General features: G+C 43.3%; 1 protein-coding gene across 50 annotated transcripts in view; it reads right to left on the reverse strand.

Annotated features, from left to right (window-relative positions):
• The window catches only part of EPB41L2 (erythrocyte membrane protein band 4.1 like 2), a 204878-nt gene that overhangs the window by 17430 nt on the left and 170128 nt on the right, over positions 1 to 17320 (reverse strand). For 17 of the 50 annotated variants that reach the window (XM_070557110.1, XM_070557092.1, XM_070557076.1 and 14 more), the window contains 7 exons: positions 13423 to 13590; positions 11352 to 11405; positions 10586 to 11152; positions 8624 to 8746; positions 6512 to 6610; positions 4722 to 4802; positions 84 to 193 (listed from right to left, as the gene is read on the reverse strand). In XM_070557110.1, coding sequence (XP_070413211.1) covers positions 89 to 193; positions 4722 to 4802; positions 6512 to 6610; positions 8624 to 8746; positions 10586 to 11152; positions 11352 to 11405; positions 13423 to 13590 — 1197 coding nt within the window. In that variant the 3' untranslated portion in view covers positions 84 to 88. The remainder of the gene's footprint in view (positions 1 to 83; positions 194 to 4721; positions 4803 to 6511; positions 6611 to 8623; positions 8747 to 10585; positions 11153 to 11351; positions 11406 to 13422; positions 13591 to 17320) is intronic. The other 33 variants (XM_070557118.1, XM_070557113.1, XM_070557101.1 and 30 more) reach the window with 5 other exon arrangements.

Genomic DNA, 17320 nt, shown 5'->3' on the forward strand with positions numbered 1-17320 from the left:
CAGAAGAGCATTTCACATTCCTGGGCAGGTTCAGGACGCAGATCAGTCATGAGAAAGGCCCTGGACGACGCAGGCTCTCTTACCTCACTTATTCTTCCCCTTCTTCCAACTCAGTTTCTTTGTGCACCACCACTCGTGTGACCGACATGTCGGGATGCTGCTCTCTGGCTTCCCTGATGGCCTGGGCCAGCGCCTGCCAGGGTGAGGAGAGAGCACCGTGAGTGGAGAACCAGGCAGGCTCCTCCTCGGGATGCGAAACACATACACTGATCAACGGGGGTTCCGCCTCAAGCCAAGACGGTTTTATTGCTTTATTTGAGGAAGCAGGAAGATGTGAAACGGGCTCATTGTTCATTTTAGAGAACGCTTCTCATTTCCCCAAATTTCCCATTTCTCCAGTCCATCTTCAAATAACGATACATGCAGAAGAAACAGGCTGGCTCTGAATCCCAGCCCTGCACTCACTTGGAGAAAACAGATCTTCTCTGACCCTGGTAGTCTCCCCCGTAAGCTGAGACTAAGGTAAGGCTGTGAAGACCACTGTGAGGCTCACCGTCCAGATGGCAGGAACGATGTAAAGCCTCAGGCACAGTCCTCGACCTACCACTCAAAGGACACTTGCTCAAACCCCAGGGCACAGGTCCAGGCCTTGATGGTCCTTGCCCTCAGGCTCTAAGTAACTGTTTGAGGTGAAATGTTTGTTGAACTAAAATGTTGCAGGAAAAATATCTACAAACTTCTAGGGCACAGAACAATCAGAACTGTTGGCAGCAACAACGTTGACACGCGATCAGTAAAGCTGAAGACCAGAGATAGACCGCTCTTTAGCCTGTAAAGTACACAGCTCTGTTCTACAGCTGAAAACACGGAAGGCGCCAAGGGTAATGGGTCTTTCTCAAGGCCATCCTGCCAGTGGGCTGCAGGGCAGGAGTAGGACACGGGACCCTCCTCTGGCTCGTGGGCCCTTCCCAGGACCAGGCTGTGAGAAAGCAGACAAAACTTCTCTGTGTTTTATCAGAAAGTAAACTGTGTACGAGTGTTGTGGCAGAGTGGGAAGATCCTATTTCTTAGAGGGGAAAGATGTTTAAACAGGTCTTGGGGAGAAAGTAAAATAAAACTCCATAGAACACACTCAAAATCTAGGAGAGAATTCTAAAACAAAAAAGAAACTCTTCTAGGATAGACAGCACCATGCCTCATAAGGAAACTGAGCATTTGAAAGCAGCAGCACGATTCTTCCTGCCGCTCTGTCACTGCCCTAAGGGGACAACTGCATTTCTTGTTTGCACTATAGTTTCTATCAGCTGGAAGGATATGAAGCAAAACCCTGAGCCTCATTCCACAAAAAAAAGGTAAAGCAACAAAAAAATTGTTTTTACACTAAAAATTTTTTACAGAGAAGCTTGGAAGACACTTGAGGGTGTGTAAATTTCCACTGAGGAACAAACTCTGGTGACCCACCTGTGTCAGGACAAGAGAGAAGGCAGACAGGGGACCCTCTGATGTGAGGGCAGCACAGCCTGTGTGTGTGGGGGGGAGGGGGACAGGAAGGCTGGAGGAGCGGGGACCTCATCTCCCCATCTCCGTGAATTGACCACAATGCGGACACGGAAGGGCAACGAAGGGCAGCGGAATGGCCCTAAACTGGCGCGGGTGCTCAGAAGGAAAGGGGAAGCTGGAACGGTCAAAACTACTCCCTCCACGTTGCATTGTGGAATCCAGTGCGGGAAAGGACAGCTCTGGTGGGGGCCAAATGTAGCTACAGACAACCCATCAGACACTTTGAATGTCTGCTCATTACAAAGACCTGCCTGCATTAAACCACGGCAACTACGAAAGAGGAAACAAATTTTGCCCAAGGGAAGGCAGCACGTCTGAAACATGCTTTAATTAGCAGAAAAGTAGGGAAAAATCAAAAACTGCTAAAATCATCTTAAAACACATACGAAATCCATTTGCCATTAGTTCCTTTCATTCCATATTATCAGTACATGAAATTAAAGGCTGCAAAATATTAATTTATTATGGCAGCAATAAAGATGGTGAGAAAACTACCACGTCCCACTGCCAGACTGAGAAGTTACTTCATTAGAAAGAAGCACAGTGTGAGGAGCAGCCGCAGGGCCGCCTGCACCCCTGGTACGGAGCCGAGACTGCCGTGATTTCACAGGGTGCCCGGCCTGCCAGGCGAGTTCCCATAGGAGCAGGCCTCGCCACTTTGCCAACACAAGAGAGATTCCTTTTTGCTATTTTGCTCCATTGAAGGGTTTCCTTTCACCAATAAAATTCCTTTAATGCAGGCAAGGAACTGAAAGAGGTGCTAATGATGGTAAAGTCACCGCGTGATCAATGTCAGTTTTTGGCAGGGAAGTGATGATGTCCCTCTTTAATTTTAAAAGGCCCCAACATCTCATTGCAGGCTTTAGGGAGAAAGTGAATTAACTCATCATGAGCTTCTGGTGACAAGCATGGCAGAAGCCACAATTAAATTTACTCAAAAAAGTTTACGCCATCTTATAACTAAACATGCGAGAGTTAAACATCTATCCTCTCCACTGGATAGCTGACCTCGGTTTTCAAATGGGCCGAAGCACGACATCCTACAGACACCCTACGGACAAGGCGTATGTCCTCACAGTGACAGTTAAAGCTGGGGAGTCATCATGATTGTTTCCTAATGTCAGAGTTAGGAACACGTGTTATTTTAGTACCTGCATTTCAGCCCATGTTGATTTGTTTTGTTTTGTTTTTTGGGTTTTTTTTTTTGCAGGGAAAGATTCGCCCTGAGCTAACATCCGTGGCCAATCTTCCTCTTCTTATTTTCTCCTCACAGCCCCAGTGCAAGGTCCTATATTCTAGTTGTAAGTCATTCGAGTTCTTCTATGTGAGCCGCCATCACAGTGCAGAAACCGAGAGACAGGTGGTGTGGTTCCCCGACTGGGAGATTCAGCCTGTGTTTATAATATTGGCCATTCAGAAGCAGTATTATCTAGATTTGAGTCTTCAGATAAAACAGGCCAAAAGACAAAAGAATGCACATAAAATAAAACCTGAGAGTAATCCCTCAAGTGGCAAAGCACATTGGAAAGCCTGAAAGGGCAAAGGTTCCCTGGAGGCAGAGGGAAGAGGAAACCAAGGCTGGGAGGAGGCCCTGAGTGTCACCTTCCATCACAAAAGGAAGGTGGGCTCCTGCCCAGCACACTGTGGGAATTCAAGAAATGACTGCTGAGCAGGAGTCCTGGGGGAAAAAATCAGGACATAAGAATAGGGTTTGCTCCAACTTAAGGTCAGAGGAACTCAAAACTGCCCCAAGTGCAGAGAGGCAGAGTAAATCTTCTCCACGGGAAACTGGAGGGTGGGTGTGCACACAGGGAACTCATGTCCCAGTGGTGAGCAGGCACAGGGACTCACCTTCTGGGAATCTCTACTAAGTCAAAAATCTCTAATAACGCTCAAGCAATTAAAAAGATCCATTATGAAATATGTAAGTAAAATTACATTTACAGAGGTTCAAAAAAACAATAATTTTTTTTCTTTTTAAAGATTTTTTTTTTTTAATTTTTCCTTTTTCTCCCCAAAGCCCACAAGTACATAGTTGTATACCCCAGTTGCAGGTCCTTCTAGTTGTGGCATGTGGGATGCCACCTCAGCATGGTCTGATGAGCGGTGCCATGTCCGTGCCCAGGATCCGAACCCATGACACCCTGGGCCTCCGAAGCAGTGAGTGAACTTAAGCACTCGGCCATGGGGCCAGCCCCCAGAATAATTTTCTTTTTAGGCATAGAAGAAAATCTATTTTTCTTTGGTCACATATAGTCGGCCCTTCTTAAATGAGAAGTTTTGTTCTCTAAAATTCTCTTTTCTGAGTTGGATATTGTGTTCAAAGCTAGGTAACCATCACATGTTCCTACTCCTCAGCTGAGATAGTCCACTGAACGTGCCTTTTCCCTTTCTTCAAGCTGTTGTAAAGGAAAACAGCTTGGTCTCCTTTAAAGCCAAATTAAAATTACTCAGAAAACAACAAAACAAAAACTTCTCATCACCGCTTGGGACTGCAGTCTAAAATTAAACGCTGCTCTAGAAATCGCCAGCAGGCCCCTTCCTCCCCTGCTTTTAAAGCCATGCATTCTGCTCAACTGAACATTAAAATGGAAGTATGATTCTTCTCAACATTTTTTCTGAATGCATGTACATTTTCGCTTTGTAAGAGACCTTAGAGTACCTTCCGCCGTCCCTCAATAATAGTAATAATTAGGGAAAACTATCTAGTGGTAAATAGCCTAACTTTTCTAACGCTATTTAAAAAATACTTCAAAAGTTCCTAAAAGCAAGCATACGTCAAACTTTGTGGCTTTTCTTATTTTTTTGTAAGCCAGTGTTATTAAACTGCCATTCATTTTTTAATATTTGATGACTTGCCTTTATACCAGGCCCACATGAATACCTAATGGTTGCCAGAATCCTCTAGATTATTTGGACCCTAAAGTGCAAGTAAAGCCAGCAGGAAATAAACAGCAACGCATTTTATGCTGACTCACTGTTAGGAAGGCTGAAGGGACAGGCTGAGTGTGGGCTGTGGAGTGCCTTTATGGCATGCCTAGAAGGCGATTCATCCAGGTGGTGACGGGAAAAGGGGTTTGACAGAGGGATGTGACATGACGACAGTTGCGAAATTTAGAAAATAAACAGGTCACTTTCAAAGCAGAACCTCAGGTCTTTACCTGGTCATGATCAATATCTGCATCTCCCGTGATCACAATGCGTTTCTCAATTCTTGTTTCAGATATTCCACCTTTTACAGTCTAAAGGTCATAAACAAAAAGGAGGAAGAGAAAAACAGCACGATTAGAGCATGTTTACACGTAACGAGAGAGAACAGATGGAGCACACCTAGACCATCTGATCATTGTAAGGCAATGTGTACTGAGCGAGGAAGACCATGTTCTAGAAACTTTCTTTTAAAGCTGACAGAGACTCCTATTGTTCAGGCTGTGGCATCCATAAGTATTTCTCAACTGAAGGCAACCTTAAAACTAATTTATCAAGATTAGGGCGAGATTAAGATGGGACACATGCCATTTACTACAAATAGTTCCACTGGGACACTCCGTTACAATTCTCTGAGTTTCTTGACTCCCAGTGGGCCAATTTTTGGAAAGAAGAAATAATTGTTTGGTTTATGTAGAGTTAGAAGGAATTCCAACAATTCAGATATCTGTTTTAGGTTTAGGAAACTGCGTGGTATTATAATTTTGACTGCTTGATTCTTGTCATACAAATCCACTGATGATTCTGTTTATCAGTTTAGTGCAATAATGAAAAAAGAGGACTTGGATTTGGTTTAAGATATGGGTAAGATGCGTGAGGGTGACATAAAGGTGTTCATCCATTGTGTGATTTGACTGCGGCTTCTGCATGCGGTTGTGCCTGCAGACGTGCAGCAAGGCTGAACACAGGCTGCATGAGAGGACTGGGGGCAGGAGGGCCTGGGTGAAGTGCGCAGGGTTTCTGGCTTGGAGCAGGTGATAGAGCCTGGAGCCTGATAGAGGCTGAAGAGATCATAAGGCTGGGACATTTTAAACCATGAGCAAATACCATCCAGTCCTGAGAAAGCACACTTCCAGGCCCTACAAGTCTGATAAATTACACACTAAGTCACAAGTGATGGCTCTTTGCTGCAAGAAACAAGGCTTACCACTAGCCTTAATAACTGGCTATGCTTTAAAATGAGCACCAATACCACCTTGCACTTGTGTGACATTTTTAATTTACAAAGATTTTTGCTGAAATATGGGGTGAGGAGGGCACAGGGACACGTTTAAAACCTTCAAGCACTAACTAAATGCGAGAGGTAGAAGCAAAGGAAATACTGGCAATAAGGCCAGAAGGGGAACTTTGAGGACGGCAGCTGGCATCAGAGTCACCTGGAGGGCTTCCGAAACACTGCCGGGGTTTCAGCGCGTCTGGAGTGGGGCCTCGGTATCCCCAGGTCCTAACAAGCCCCCAGGTGACGCTGCTGCTGCTCAGCCAGGGACTACACTTTGAGAACCACTGGTCATCTGGTGTTAAACATCTAGGGAATGATGTGGAAGAATGCCCCAAATCAATGTACCAGTATCTTAAATCGACGAGGGAAAATTCACATGATTTGAACAACCTGTTGAAAGTTTGAATGATGGTCCTCATCCACTTGCTTCAGCCAGGAGGGCTTGTCTGTACTTCCCAAACCCGTGCTCCCACCCTTAGGACACTCTCTGCTCCTGTAGCTGTCCTAGGTATAGCTATTCATAATGTATTTTTACCCCCTTGTACTTTACAAAACTGCAATTTGGCTTAAATACATTTGTCAATGGAGCCCAATTTCTTGGATGCTTTAAGTCCAGGCATTTTTATTCCACTGGCACTGTCTGCATATTACTTTGAAGTGTGTATAGGAACAAAGGAACAATTCAGAAAAGGGCCTGTTTGCAATGTACCATCCTCTCCCTAGGATTCCCTTGGATAGCTTTACCTTGGTGATGTGTGTGGTTGTCGTTGTCGACACGGACTCAGATGTGATGGTTTGTGCAGTCAGTAACGTGCCTGAGTCACCACCAGCCCCGCCATCAATCTTTGGATAGTTGGGGGAAAAATACAAAGTAATGCTTAACTTCCATTATGTAGTCAGAGAAGACCCCTCCCCATCGAATATGCATCTTTTAAAATCTTTGCAATTGGCAAGAGCTGCTTTCTTGCCTGTCCTTTACATGTCTATAGTGGTCATTTACCGACCAGGAGATCGGCTGGCATTTAAACAGAGCACAGCAACGGCTAAATGCACGTAGAGAAGCAAACCCCGTGGGAAGAGAGAGAAAAGGACGAATGGAAGTAGAAGGTGTGACTGAAAGTTACAAGGGAGTCTTGAGCGAATCTGACAGACGGCAGTTTGCAGACGCTGGAAAAAGAAACTAGAGAACCAGACGCAGAAGATTCCACAGTGACCAGAGTGCTGAGTTTGTTTTTTAAGCACAGGTGGGTAAAAATAGATAAACGTTTTCTCAGATTACTAAGTAACAGTATATGACTAGGGCACATCAAATTTGGGTGATTTGGTTATTTGCTTATCTCTAGTTGATTTTTAAAAACGACATTGTCCCTGTAATAGTTTGTGTGTCGTGAGCGTGTACGTGGGTACATATACTTCAATACGTAAGCATGCACGTGCTCTCTCTCATATCAATATAGATGAGATTTGTACATATCATTTATACCATATATCAATCCAATGCTTATATCTAAATAGGTTTTAACTTATTTGCTTTGATACTAGAAAAGGTAGAAAGTTCTAGATCGGACCAGGGGAAACAATGAAACAAATTTGCCTCCTGTTTCCTGACACTGACACAAAGAAATAATGGGAAGGTCAAGAGCCTTTCTTACTGTCAGTTAGGAGGACATCTCCCTCGATTTTGGGTCACGCACCTGTATTTCTTTATGAGGGCACTTACCACAGTACAGACACATAAGTGCACGCTCTTCCACCAGCCCCGTTCACAGGAAACCTGCTGATGCTTATGTGGGATCTATGCACACACATGGCGGCATATCTACAATCATTCTGAGGAATGTTTCACACGTACACACATTAAGTCTTTTAAAAAATATTTCAAGAGGGCAAAAATCTGCGATCCTCCACCACAGTACAATCCTACTACAGAACACTAAATTTCTCAGTCGAGAAAATAGAACAAATTTCTAAATAGTTCCATTTTGAAATTAATATTTTCCATTTTTCTGTTACCCTTAAGGTTAGACATCTTTATGCTTATTTCAAATCTTTAAAGAATCAATGTCTGAACACCTAAAATCTGGTCATTATTTAGACACACAGGTTCACATTTACATAAGAACGACGACATACGTCTCCAGAAAATAATCGCACGTGAAGGAGAAGCACAGATATGTGTGTGTGCGCACGTGTGTGTAGTTGCAAGCAAGAGCAAGCTGACTGGATCTCTCTTCGTGGACCAAGAGGGCAAAAAAAAGCCTAAATTCCACCAATCCACAAATTACCACAGATCTAATAACCTTTGTCAGATGATCTGTTTCCCAAGTGAACATAAACATTCCTGGATACACCAAGTCAGAAATGGCTTATAATGATCTGAACAAGATTGGTGGGCCAGTCCCGGGGCCAAGCGGTTAAGTTTGCGCGCTCTGCTTTGGTGGGCCAGGGTTTCACTGGCTCAGATCCTGGGTGCAGACCTAGCGCCGCTCATCAAGCCATGCTGTGGCGGTGTCCCACATAGCACAACCAGAAGGACATACACCTAGGATATACAACTATGTACTAGGGGACTTTGAGGAAAAGAAGGAAAAAAGAAAAGATTGGTGCTGTGTGTCCTAAATAATCCTGGGTATGTCTCCCCCCTACAATTACTGGGTCACTAACGTGACTGCACTCTCTGTCTCAATCTAAGAAGCAACACGGCAAGTTATGTTGTTGAAGCACAGTTATAAGGTGGAGATACAGGAAGCTAGTCAAAGTCAGAAACACGCCAACAACTAGGAGAAGACGGAACGAAAACAGAAACAGACTAAGTAAAGCAAGGACTCAAACAGTCCGAGTCCAGAGCTTCTGTACCTGCGGAGACTCATATGTGATGGTTTTGGTCTCAGTTTGGACAATAGGGACTTCCTTGGTGGAGATTTCTGTCCTTTGGGAGGCGTCAGAAATTGTTACCATCTCTGTTTTTACCACTGGTGGCTGAGGTGGAAAGGAAGGGAAAAATAAATTCTAGAGGTAATGACGTACCGGTGCTTAATGGAGCCTTCAAAACTCATCATAAGAAATATATTCAAACACACACACATGCACAAAAGAAAAGAGTAAAAGTAAATAATCTAAAATAAAAGACATAAAAGAGAAACACTTTCCTTCAAACATCATATATATATGTGTGTGTGTGTGTATATGAAGAACAAGCTAACATAATGGCTCTCTAAATTATGGTACACTTCAAATTACGACAGTCCCAAATTACTTACATGGCAAGCCTGGTGTACCGTGATATACAAACTTTAGCTTTGGGCAAGTAATGATATAACTGAAAACAAAACAGAATGAACTATGGACGTTACTGCAGTTTACAGACTCCAGGGCTGTGTGAAGGCACACTGCCTTTTAGTGGCACACCAGCTGGTTCAGCTAAGATGTGCTCTTTTCTCCTTGAAGCCTTTTCTGCCCTCTTGACAAGGAGATTCCATTTTCAGAAAGAACATCTTCAAGTATGATTGTTCTCAATTATCCTTGTCTAAAACTTGCAGTGTTTCTTCTGTATTACAGAAGTTAAAATGATACATCTAGAATGACTCCATCATCATTAGATTGCTTTGAACAATTTAAAACATTAAAGAAATGATTCACAGCCTGTTAACATTGTAGTCTGCTGGGCATGTGTGTTTAACACAACACCAGCCTGTAACACTACCAAAACACTACAGTACTTTCTTTGAAGGAAAATTCCCAAGTGTAATTATTTAAAGAGAAACAATCATATATTAAACGCAGAAAATAATAGTTCAAAGTGTTCAAAGACTCTCAAAATGTCTTCTCTGAAGTGAAACAAAGTTTAAAAGTAACAATAAAACTCCGTTTAATTATTTCAAGACAAAGTCATTTCAAGATTTTCTACCCCATCAAAAAGAGTAAATATGGACAATCCCTACAATGTGGGCACTTAATTTTAGAATCAAGAAAGATTCTCATGGAAATAAACCCTCCCTCAGCATAACTTTAACTCCCAATTCAGAGACACTGCACCCGGTGGCCAAAACTTAATCTAAGAGGAGCACGGAAAGTCCCTTCCTGAAGAGAAAAAGGGAAAGACTCATATCTAACACAGATAACCCAAAAACATAAAATCAACTTGCAAATAATCCAGAATTGACAACAGGACAGAACGAGAAGAGAAGGGGTCCTCCTATTCAACAGTCTAGCCTCCGGCTGCCTAGGAGAGAAAAGTCTTAACAAACCATAGCATCCCTGAGGTCTGAGAACCAAAATCACAGTGGTAGTCTAGAAACACTGTTTTTATCACTGCCCAATGCTGGATTCACAGCCTGCTACCATTTCTAAAAATCTTAAATTGAACAGAGAATGAGCCAAAAAGTCAAACCCAGTCACGACAACAGCAGCACACACTCACGCTGATCATTTTCAATAAAACATATGCAATTTTCTAATTAAACCAACGAAAAAGGCATTTAGTACGAGGAAGCAGCGCAACTAAAGACAAACAGTTGAAAACATCTGAAACATGCAAAGAAAAATTTGAATGTGAAACGAGAAGGAAAAACCCGATGCGGTTGTGGCAGGAAAGTTTACTCTATCAGGTGACCCAACTGCATAAACCGGATCCAGATCCATAAACCGAGCCGGCAGAACGTCTACACAGCAGTGTTCCCCCTTCCTCCCATGAGAGAGAAAAATCAGCATCTTGCAAAAAAGCTGGAGGAGAGTCGGGAGGACAGAAGGAGAAAGGCAGGTGTTCTCCACCCGAGAAAGAGCTCTAGCGTGCAGCTCCCGCTTGGGACTCTCATTTACCTCGGAACAACAAATAATTTGTGGCAAAACATCAATGTCAACATGAGACACCTCTCCGTTAACTGCATGACGCTGGTCCTCTGCTTCTTCGCTCACGGCTTGCTCAATGGCACCTTCGTTTAGGCTCTTCTCTGCAGGGATCTTGGGGGCAACTACATGCTCCTGGGTCACTGTTTCTACCGAGCTTAGACCGGCCCCCGCCGGGCCTGCACTGGCCGCCGGCACCGGGGCCTCCCTCTCTACTACCTTGGCGGCTCGGCCGGGTTCTTCCTCCACCTCTTCTTCATCCTCCTCCTGCTCCTCCCTGATGGTGCCCTCGGTCACACGGTGGTGGGGCCGGTACTCTCCCACATCCTCCTCCTCGCTCTCACTGCTGCTGCTGCTCTCAGAAGACAGGGAGGTGGAGTCTTTCTGCGTCAGAGGCTCCACCTTACGCCTCTCCCCAGGACCACTCCCAGGTGAGCTCTCTTTACCGTTCACTTCTTCTGGGATTACTCTTTCGTCTTTGTCTTTCCCAACCTCTGCCTGCTGCTTCTCCTCCACTACATTCAGAGTCTCATGTGAACTCTGCACAGAAAAAGATGGATGAGGGAAAATAAAAATATATGAATAAATAAAAACGACGGAAAGCAGAATGAACTGATGGTAGGTTCGTGTCATGGAGAAAAACAAAGATGATTATGATGGCTGACTGGAAGGGAAGCGGGGAGAACGTGAGGGGATCAGAAATGTCGGGCAATGGTGTGAACATGGAAAAGGGGAGAACCTTAACAGCATCACTGGCTCCAGTGCAAGGCCCTTCGGACTCGGGAGCACGTTTCTGCGAAACAAAAAGCAACCGAGGACACAAAATCAATAAAGTTTTACCTCAACACCCACCGAAACAAACATCTGACACTGCAAAGACAGAACAGCAAGAATCAACGTCTACAATAACCTTTGCTCAAGGGCACATGAAGGACAGTCCAGACGAATGCAAAAAGCTTACAAAAGGAAACAAAAACACAAAAACAGCCAGCGCCCTCCCAAAGAAATGAAACACTTTATTAGAGTGCCACCTATAAGCTCTACTGTTAGAGTTGAAGAGGTAGGGGAAAAATGGGATTATACCAGAGCTCACTTAGTATTTTAAAGTTTAAATTGCAAAACTTTTAAAACCTATTCAATGAACAGGTTTGATTGTAATCAGACTCCAAAACTTGGCCTGAAACCGACTCCTAAATGAACAGAGCATTAATGAAATTTCATTTTTTGCTGGCTCATTTAAAAAACAGCTTTAATTGGCAAAATTATAGTTGGTCTCAGATAGCTATTAACATAAAAAATGTCGTTTCAGAAATGGTTATTACCATCCCAAACTGTGTTAGAGATTAGCAAAAGGGATACTGTCACATGACGGGGATATCAGTGATGGCTCTGGTGTTTTCTCTTAGAATTCGCTCCTCCAGTAGCATCTTTGGAAACTGAGAGGAACCCAGTTTGTCGTGTGAGATGCTGATCCCTGGCCCCTGCAGACAGCTGGTCCTGGGAGTAAACTGACTAGTTGAGCAGTTGAGTACCTCACCGTCCAATAAACACCTGTCAACCGGATGCATCGTTCATATAAATGACTATGCTTTGGCATTGACAGCCGGGGTAGAAACATCCTTACAAAGCGGTTTGGTTTTAAAGCTTAACAGTTTTCCTTAAACTTATTAAAAAGGCTACTTTACAATGACACAAGCGAAGCCTGGCCAACTTTTTGACATTCAGGTGGCATCAGAGCCTGTGATCTAACTTCAAAACAACCCAGCTCGACAGAGTAGCCGCCTGATGCAAGACGGGCCCTCCATGCTGAATGGAGCTGGCATGGGGCCTCTGAACCCCCCGGCAAAAGAAGACACAAACTGGGTTGGAGCTGTTTCCTATGACAGAGAGCAGGATTGCTTGTTTATCTGCCCCAGCGACGAGGACAGTCATGAGCAAAGGGTCCTAGAGGGCATGCTTCTTGGTGGTGCCTATCAACGCAGACTCACACCCTCTCTGATCTGTGCTGTTATTCTCAGATGCACAGTAGGGGCACGTGTTCATTGCTCAAAATTAATACCATGTAAATCATGTTATTCACAGAACAAGAAAGCCACCTTTCCGGTTTTATTGAAAACCCAGATGTTTCAGATACTTAAACTGGAAAACGGAATCTATTTTGATAAATAAGTAACATTTAACGGAACTTTTATAAACTTGTTTATAAATAAAGATATCCAGTGATCAGAACACTTCTAAAGCAGGCATTTCGTTATTATGGCAGGTCAGTGAATTATTCTTATTACTTAACCTCAAATGGCCACATGGGTTCTGCCCAAGTTCAGGAAATCTCTCAGGGTCATTCCAAAAAATGAAAATAATTATTTCATTGAGTATGGCAGGCACTTCAAATTTTTCCACATAAGCAGAACTTTTAAAATAACAAGCTATCGGAAGATGCCTGAAAGACCTCTAGACTTTGAAAATTTTTTTGCAAAACATACTTCTTCATACTTCAACATACTCCAACCAAGCTTCTCGTTGGTTGAGGGCTTCCCTGCACATAACAGTTCAGAATCTGGGCCTCAGTGGTTTAAATGACTCTCTGAATTTGGGCAGGTTTTTTGAAAGGGGACCCAAAGAATCAGGAGAAACATCCAATCTGTACGTTTTTCTCATATCCAAGTTCAGTCATTATTTCTTGAATGTTTCTCCCGGTAAGTTAATTTCACCAATGAAAGCATTGGAGAGAAGGGTTCTTAAATATTCAAAAAATAAGAATCACTCTCGTATGTGGCTTTTAAAAACAGGGGAAACAAAGTAAAATGCACCTCAGGCGACTGTGAGGAGGGCGAGGAAGCAAGCCTTTCAGAAGGGGCACTAGAGTTCACAACAGCGCCCTCTGCTGTCCGAGTGGTGGCTGGGGTGAAGGTGGCTCTCACGCCATCAGAAAAGCCCTTTTCACTAAACAAAATTGATGTTATCTCCTCTTCTAGGCTCTGGAGAGGTCAGAAAAGGAAGAGCAAAGAATTAGCAATAAGGCAGAACAGACAGCAGTGACCTATTGAGAAAAAGGAAGGGTTACACGAGAAAGCATCTCAGAACAGCATAAGTTTGAAAGGAAGGCGAGGGTTCTGGAGGATTCTGTGGCAGGCGTGTGTGACGGTTGGCCTGAATGCCAGCTTTCCGCCCTGCTGGAGAATCCTGGACAGCTCTAACCTACGGACTCAAACTGCTTGATTATCACTGAAGCTTTGTCATAAACTGAGCACGACCGACCGCCTACCTATCAAACACCCTCGTGCCTTCCTGGGGGCGCTCCTCGCATGAGCCTCCTGCACTTGCACTTTCAGTGGCCTCCACACTCGTGATACTAATGCCCGTGTTAGAGCTCAGGGCACTCAACCCTCCTGCCTCCAGCGCCCTTCCTTTCCCAGGAGCTCTGGGCTTTGCCAAGTGGGTCATCTCTCTGACATCCACTTAACAGTCCACATTTCGTGTAGGGCCTCCCCTAAGTGTTCTCATCCCTTCTCACACCACTTCAGCTGTACAACCAGCACCCTGACAGCAACCTTCAGACGCGCTAAATATGCCACGGAGGGAAGAATAGTACTTTTCTCCCCCCAATATGAAACAGGTAAAGAAAACAATTCTAAATAGGAAGACAAACCCAGAGGGGAAAACTCAGTGAGCAAGCTGAAAACCAGGTGTTCCTGAAAAACTATTAAGGCAAATTTAACCTTCACATCTCTGGGCCTTAAACGAGGTCCCTAACCTGCCCGAGGGCATGACAGGAAAGCTGGGGACTGTCCCAGGGACCTGGATGCCAAGAGTAGAGTCATCAGGAAGCTCCCCTCATGTCAGAAGTGTGCAGGAATACTTCCTAAGAACCCCGACTGCTCAGGGATCTTAAACAGACAAATAATGAGTGAGAGATGACATTTCTGGGATTTTCCCTGGGACAGTACGCTGAGAGCAAGGAGCAGGGACAAGGTGGGTGAGGTAGGTAAGCACTTGCAATATTCAGGAGAGAAAAAAAGCTGTGGACTAATCAGCTTAATTACCATCTCCATCATTAGACACACCATCCCTAGCGGTCGGGTGGGTGGAGGAGGTGTCCTTCCTGGTAAGAGATCCCTGGGGAGTTTAAGTAAGTGCCATGCATTGGATTATTCAATAAAATATTTTCAAAAGTACCTTAAAATTGTATTCTATGTAATCTCCATGAGACTCATGAGAGGATATTTCATACAAGTTTAAGAACGTCATAAATATCACAATCCGTAAGAGGATGTAGAAGACAGTTATTTAAGACTAAATGATTTGATTTCCAATTTCTTCTCTACTCTCAAAATCATTCATATTCAAACTGAAGCTGTTTTGAAAGTTCAACATATTTATTTTTAAAGAAACTCTTACTTATTTTTAATCTATAAAACCCTCATATAGAAATTTAGAAAATGTGGTCAAATTATACTCGTGCATAGTTTTTTATCTTACATTTCATTAAAAATCACAATTTAAAGATAATCAAGAAGCCCTGTAGGGCCGGCCCAGTGGCACAGAGGTTAAGTTTGTACGTTCCGCTTCTCAGCGGTCCGGGGTTCGCCGGTTCGGATCTGGGGTGCGGACATGGCACTTCTTGGCACGCCATGATGTCATAGGCATCCCACATATAAAGTAGAGGAAGATGGGCACGGATGTTAGCTCAGGGCCAGACTTCCTCAGCAAAAATAGGAGGATTGGCAGCAGTTAGCTCAGGGCTAATTTTCCTCAAAAAAAAAAAAGAAACCCTGTAAAATCAGTAGCAAAAAAAAGACAGAAATTTGAAAGATATTCTGTTAAAAGTCAAAACACTCCAGTAGACTTAACTGCTCACATGCTTTCAACTTAGTGATATGTTAATGGGGGGAGTCGGGGAGAGATACAACATAAGTGATCAATAAAGGTTTGCTGGGTGAATGGATGAATGGCTGATTGCAGTGACAAGAATCCATATGTACATCAAATAAGTAAATATTTTCCTGCAGGGGCTGGAGAGGAAAAGAACAAGAAAAAAAAACAGTAACTTCAAGGGCAGACAAACCATTTTGGACCTTAACAGTGGGTCAATTCCAGGTTTAAATTTCACCTAACATTTTAATGTAACTTCTATAACCATGAACGAATGAACAGGTTTTATTGTATACGGTTTATATTATACAGTCCTAAGCCATGACATCCAGAAAAATGATAATTTTAAACATCCTCACTGAAATTCCAAAGTTTCCTACTGACAAAAAGTCTAAGTACATCAATTTAAATTGATCAAATGATGCCATTTGTCTTGATTTCAGAGGATAAATTTTCAAAACTACTAGTATTCCAAGCATATGATATTACAGTCATGATTTTACACACTGAGTCTGACTGGCTTTGGATTTCAGGCTAACCTTTCAAGTATATAAACATGCCACTTGGTGTGGCTTTATGACACTATCTTTCTCCTTTGCAGCGTTTTGGAAATATTTCATCTCAACTAGACCTCAAATTCCTTTAGGGGAAGGCTTTGGCTTCCATTAATTGCCTCCTCCCCAACCCCACTGTATGTTCCAATGAATAACACTCTCTACTGATTAACAAAATCAGACTTTGTGGAAGGGAAACACTTTTTCCTTATTTCTGATCTCTGCTCTCATTCATACACACCAATGGGATCTCTGTCAGACCCATGGGATTATGTCTCTGAGCAGCTTAAAGCTCTCCAATGGCTTCCCATCTCTCTATAATACAATTCCAAACCGTTAATGTGGTCTTTAAGATGCTGACAGCATCTGGAGTCTGACCTCTGATTTTCCTAAGCCCTTGTCATTTGGTGTTTCGGTTCCTTAAACTGGTTCCTGTCTTAGGGCTGCTGCATCTGCTCTTCCTCATACATGGAAAGATCTTCACACGTCTGCCTCCTCAGCATTAAGGTCTCAACTCAACTGCCATCTCTTCCTGATCACAGTGGCAGAGCACCGCCTTCCCAATCACCTCCTAACACAACACTGTATTTCATCTTCTAACGCTTACTTCTTAGTACCCCAAATTGTCTAATTACTAATTTACATGTCTGCCATCTCCTCCACTAGACTCTAGGCACTCCAGTTCCAGCAAGTAAAGGTTGACCAGCTGGCTAAGCGAAATCAGTAGAAACAGAAGAACGAGAAGGTAAAAGCAATGGAGAGCTGGCTTCCTTAGTAATGCCAGGGACTTCATACACGCAGGAGCACAGAGAGAGATCTGATGGGCTGCTAGGGCACACCAAAATCTTCTATCCCATTAAAACTCTCAAAAATGAAAATGCAAAAGCTTTCCAAATGAAATTAGTAAACCAGTAACCTAAATCACACGTAACTTGTTATTTTAACTCCACCATGGTTCGTCTAAGTGTCGCATAAACAGTGCATTTTCACATGAAATCATGGTTTCCTGTCAGCCACAAACATCAAAATTGGGGGCCACTTATCACCTAAATCAGTTGATATGTCCGCATTTCAAATTGTGGATTTTCAAATAAAGTACTTCTGCAGTATGGTGCTTCTCACCTAATGATCCTACGTTTCTATATATGGAGACAACTTTTTAAACACTCAAACAATTATTTCAAAAAAATTTTAGGTTGATACATAAGAAAAAAGGAAAAATCTTCTGGCTGTGGACAGAAATAAAAGAAAAAGGGAACAAGCAAGAATAGATCCAAGGATT

This window comes from Equus przewalskii, chromosome 9 (genome assembly GCF_037783145.1).
Source record: "Equus przewalskii isolate Varuska chromosome 9, EquPr2, whole genome shotgun sequence".
Classification (NCBI taxonomy): domain Eukaryota; kingdom Metazoa; phylum Chordata; class Mammalia; order Perissodactyla; family Equidae; genus Equus; species Equus przewalskii.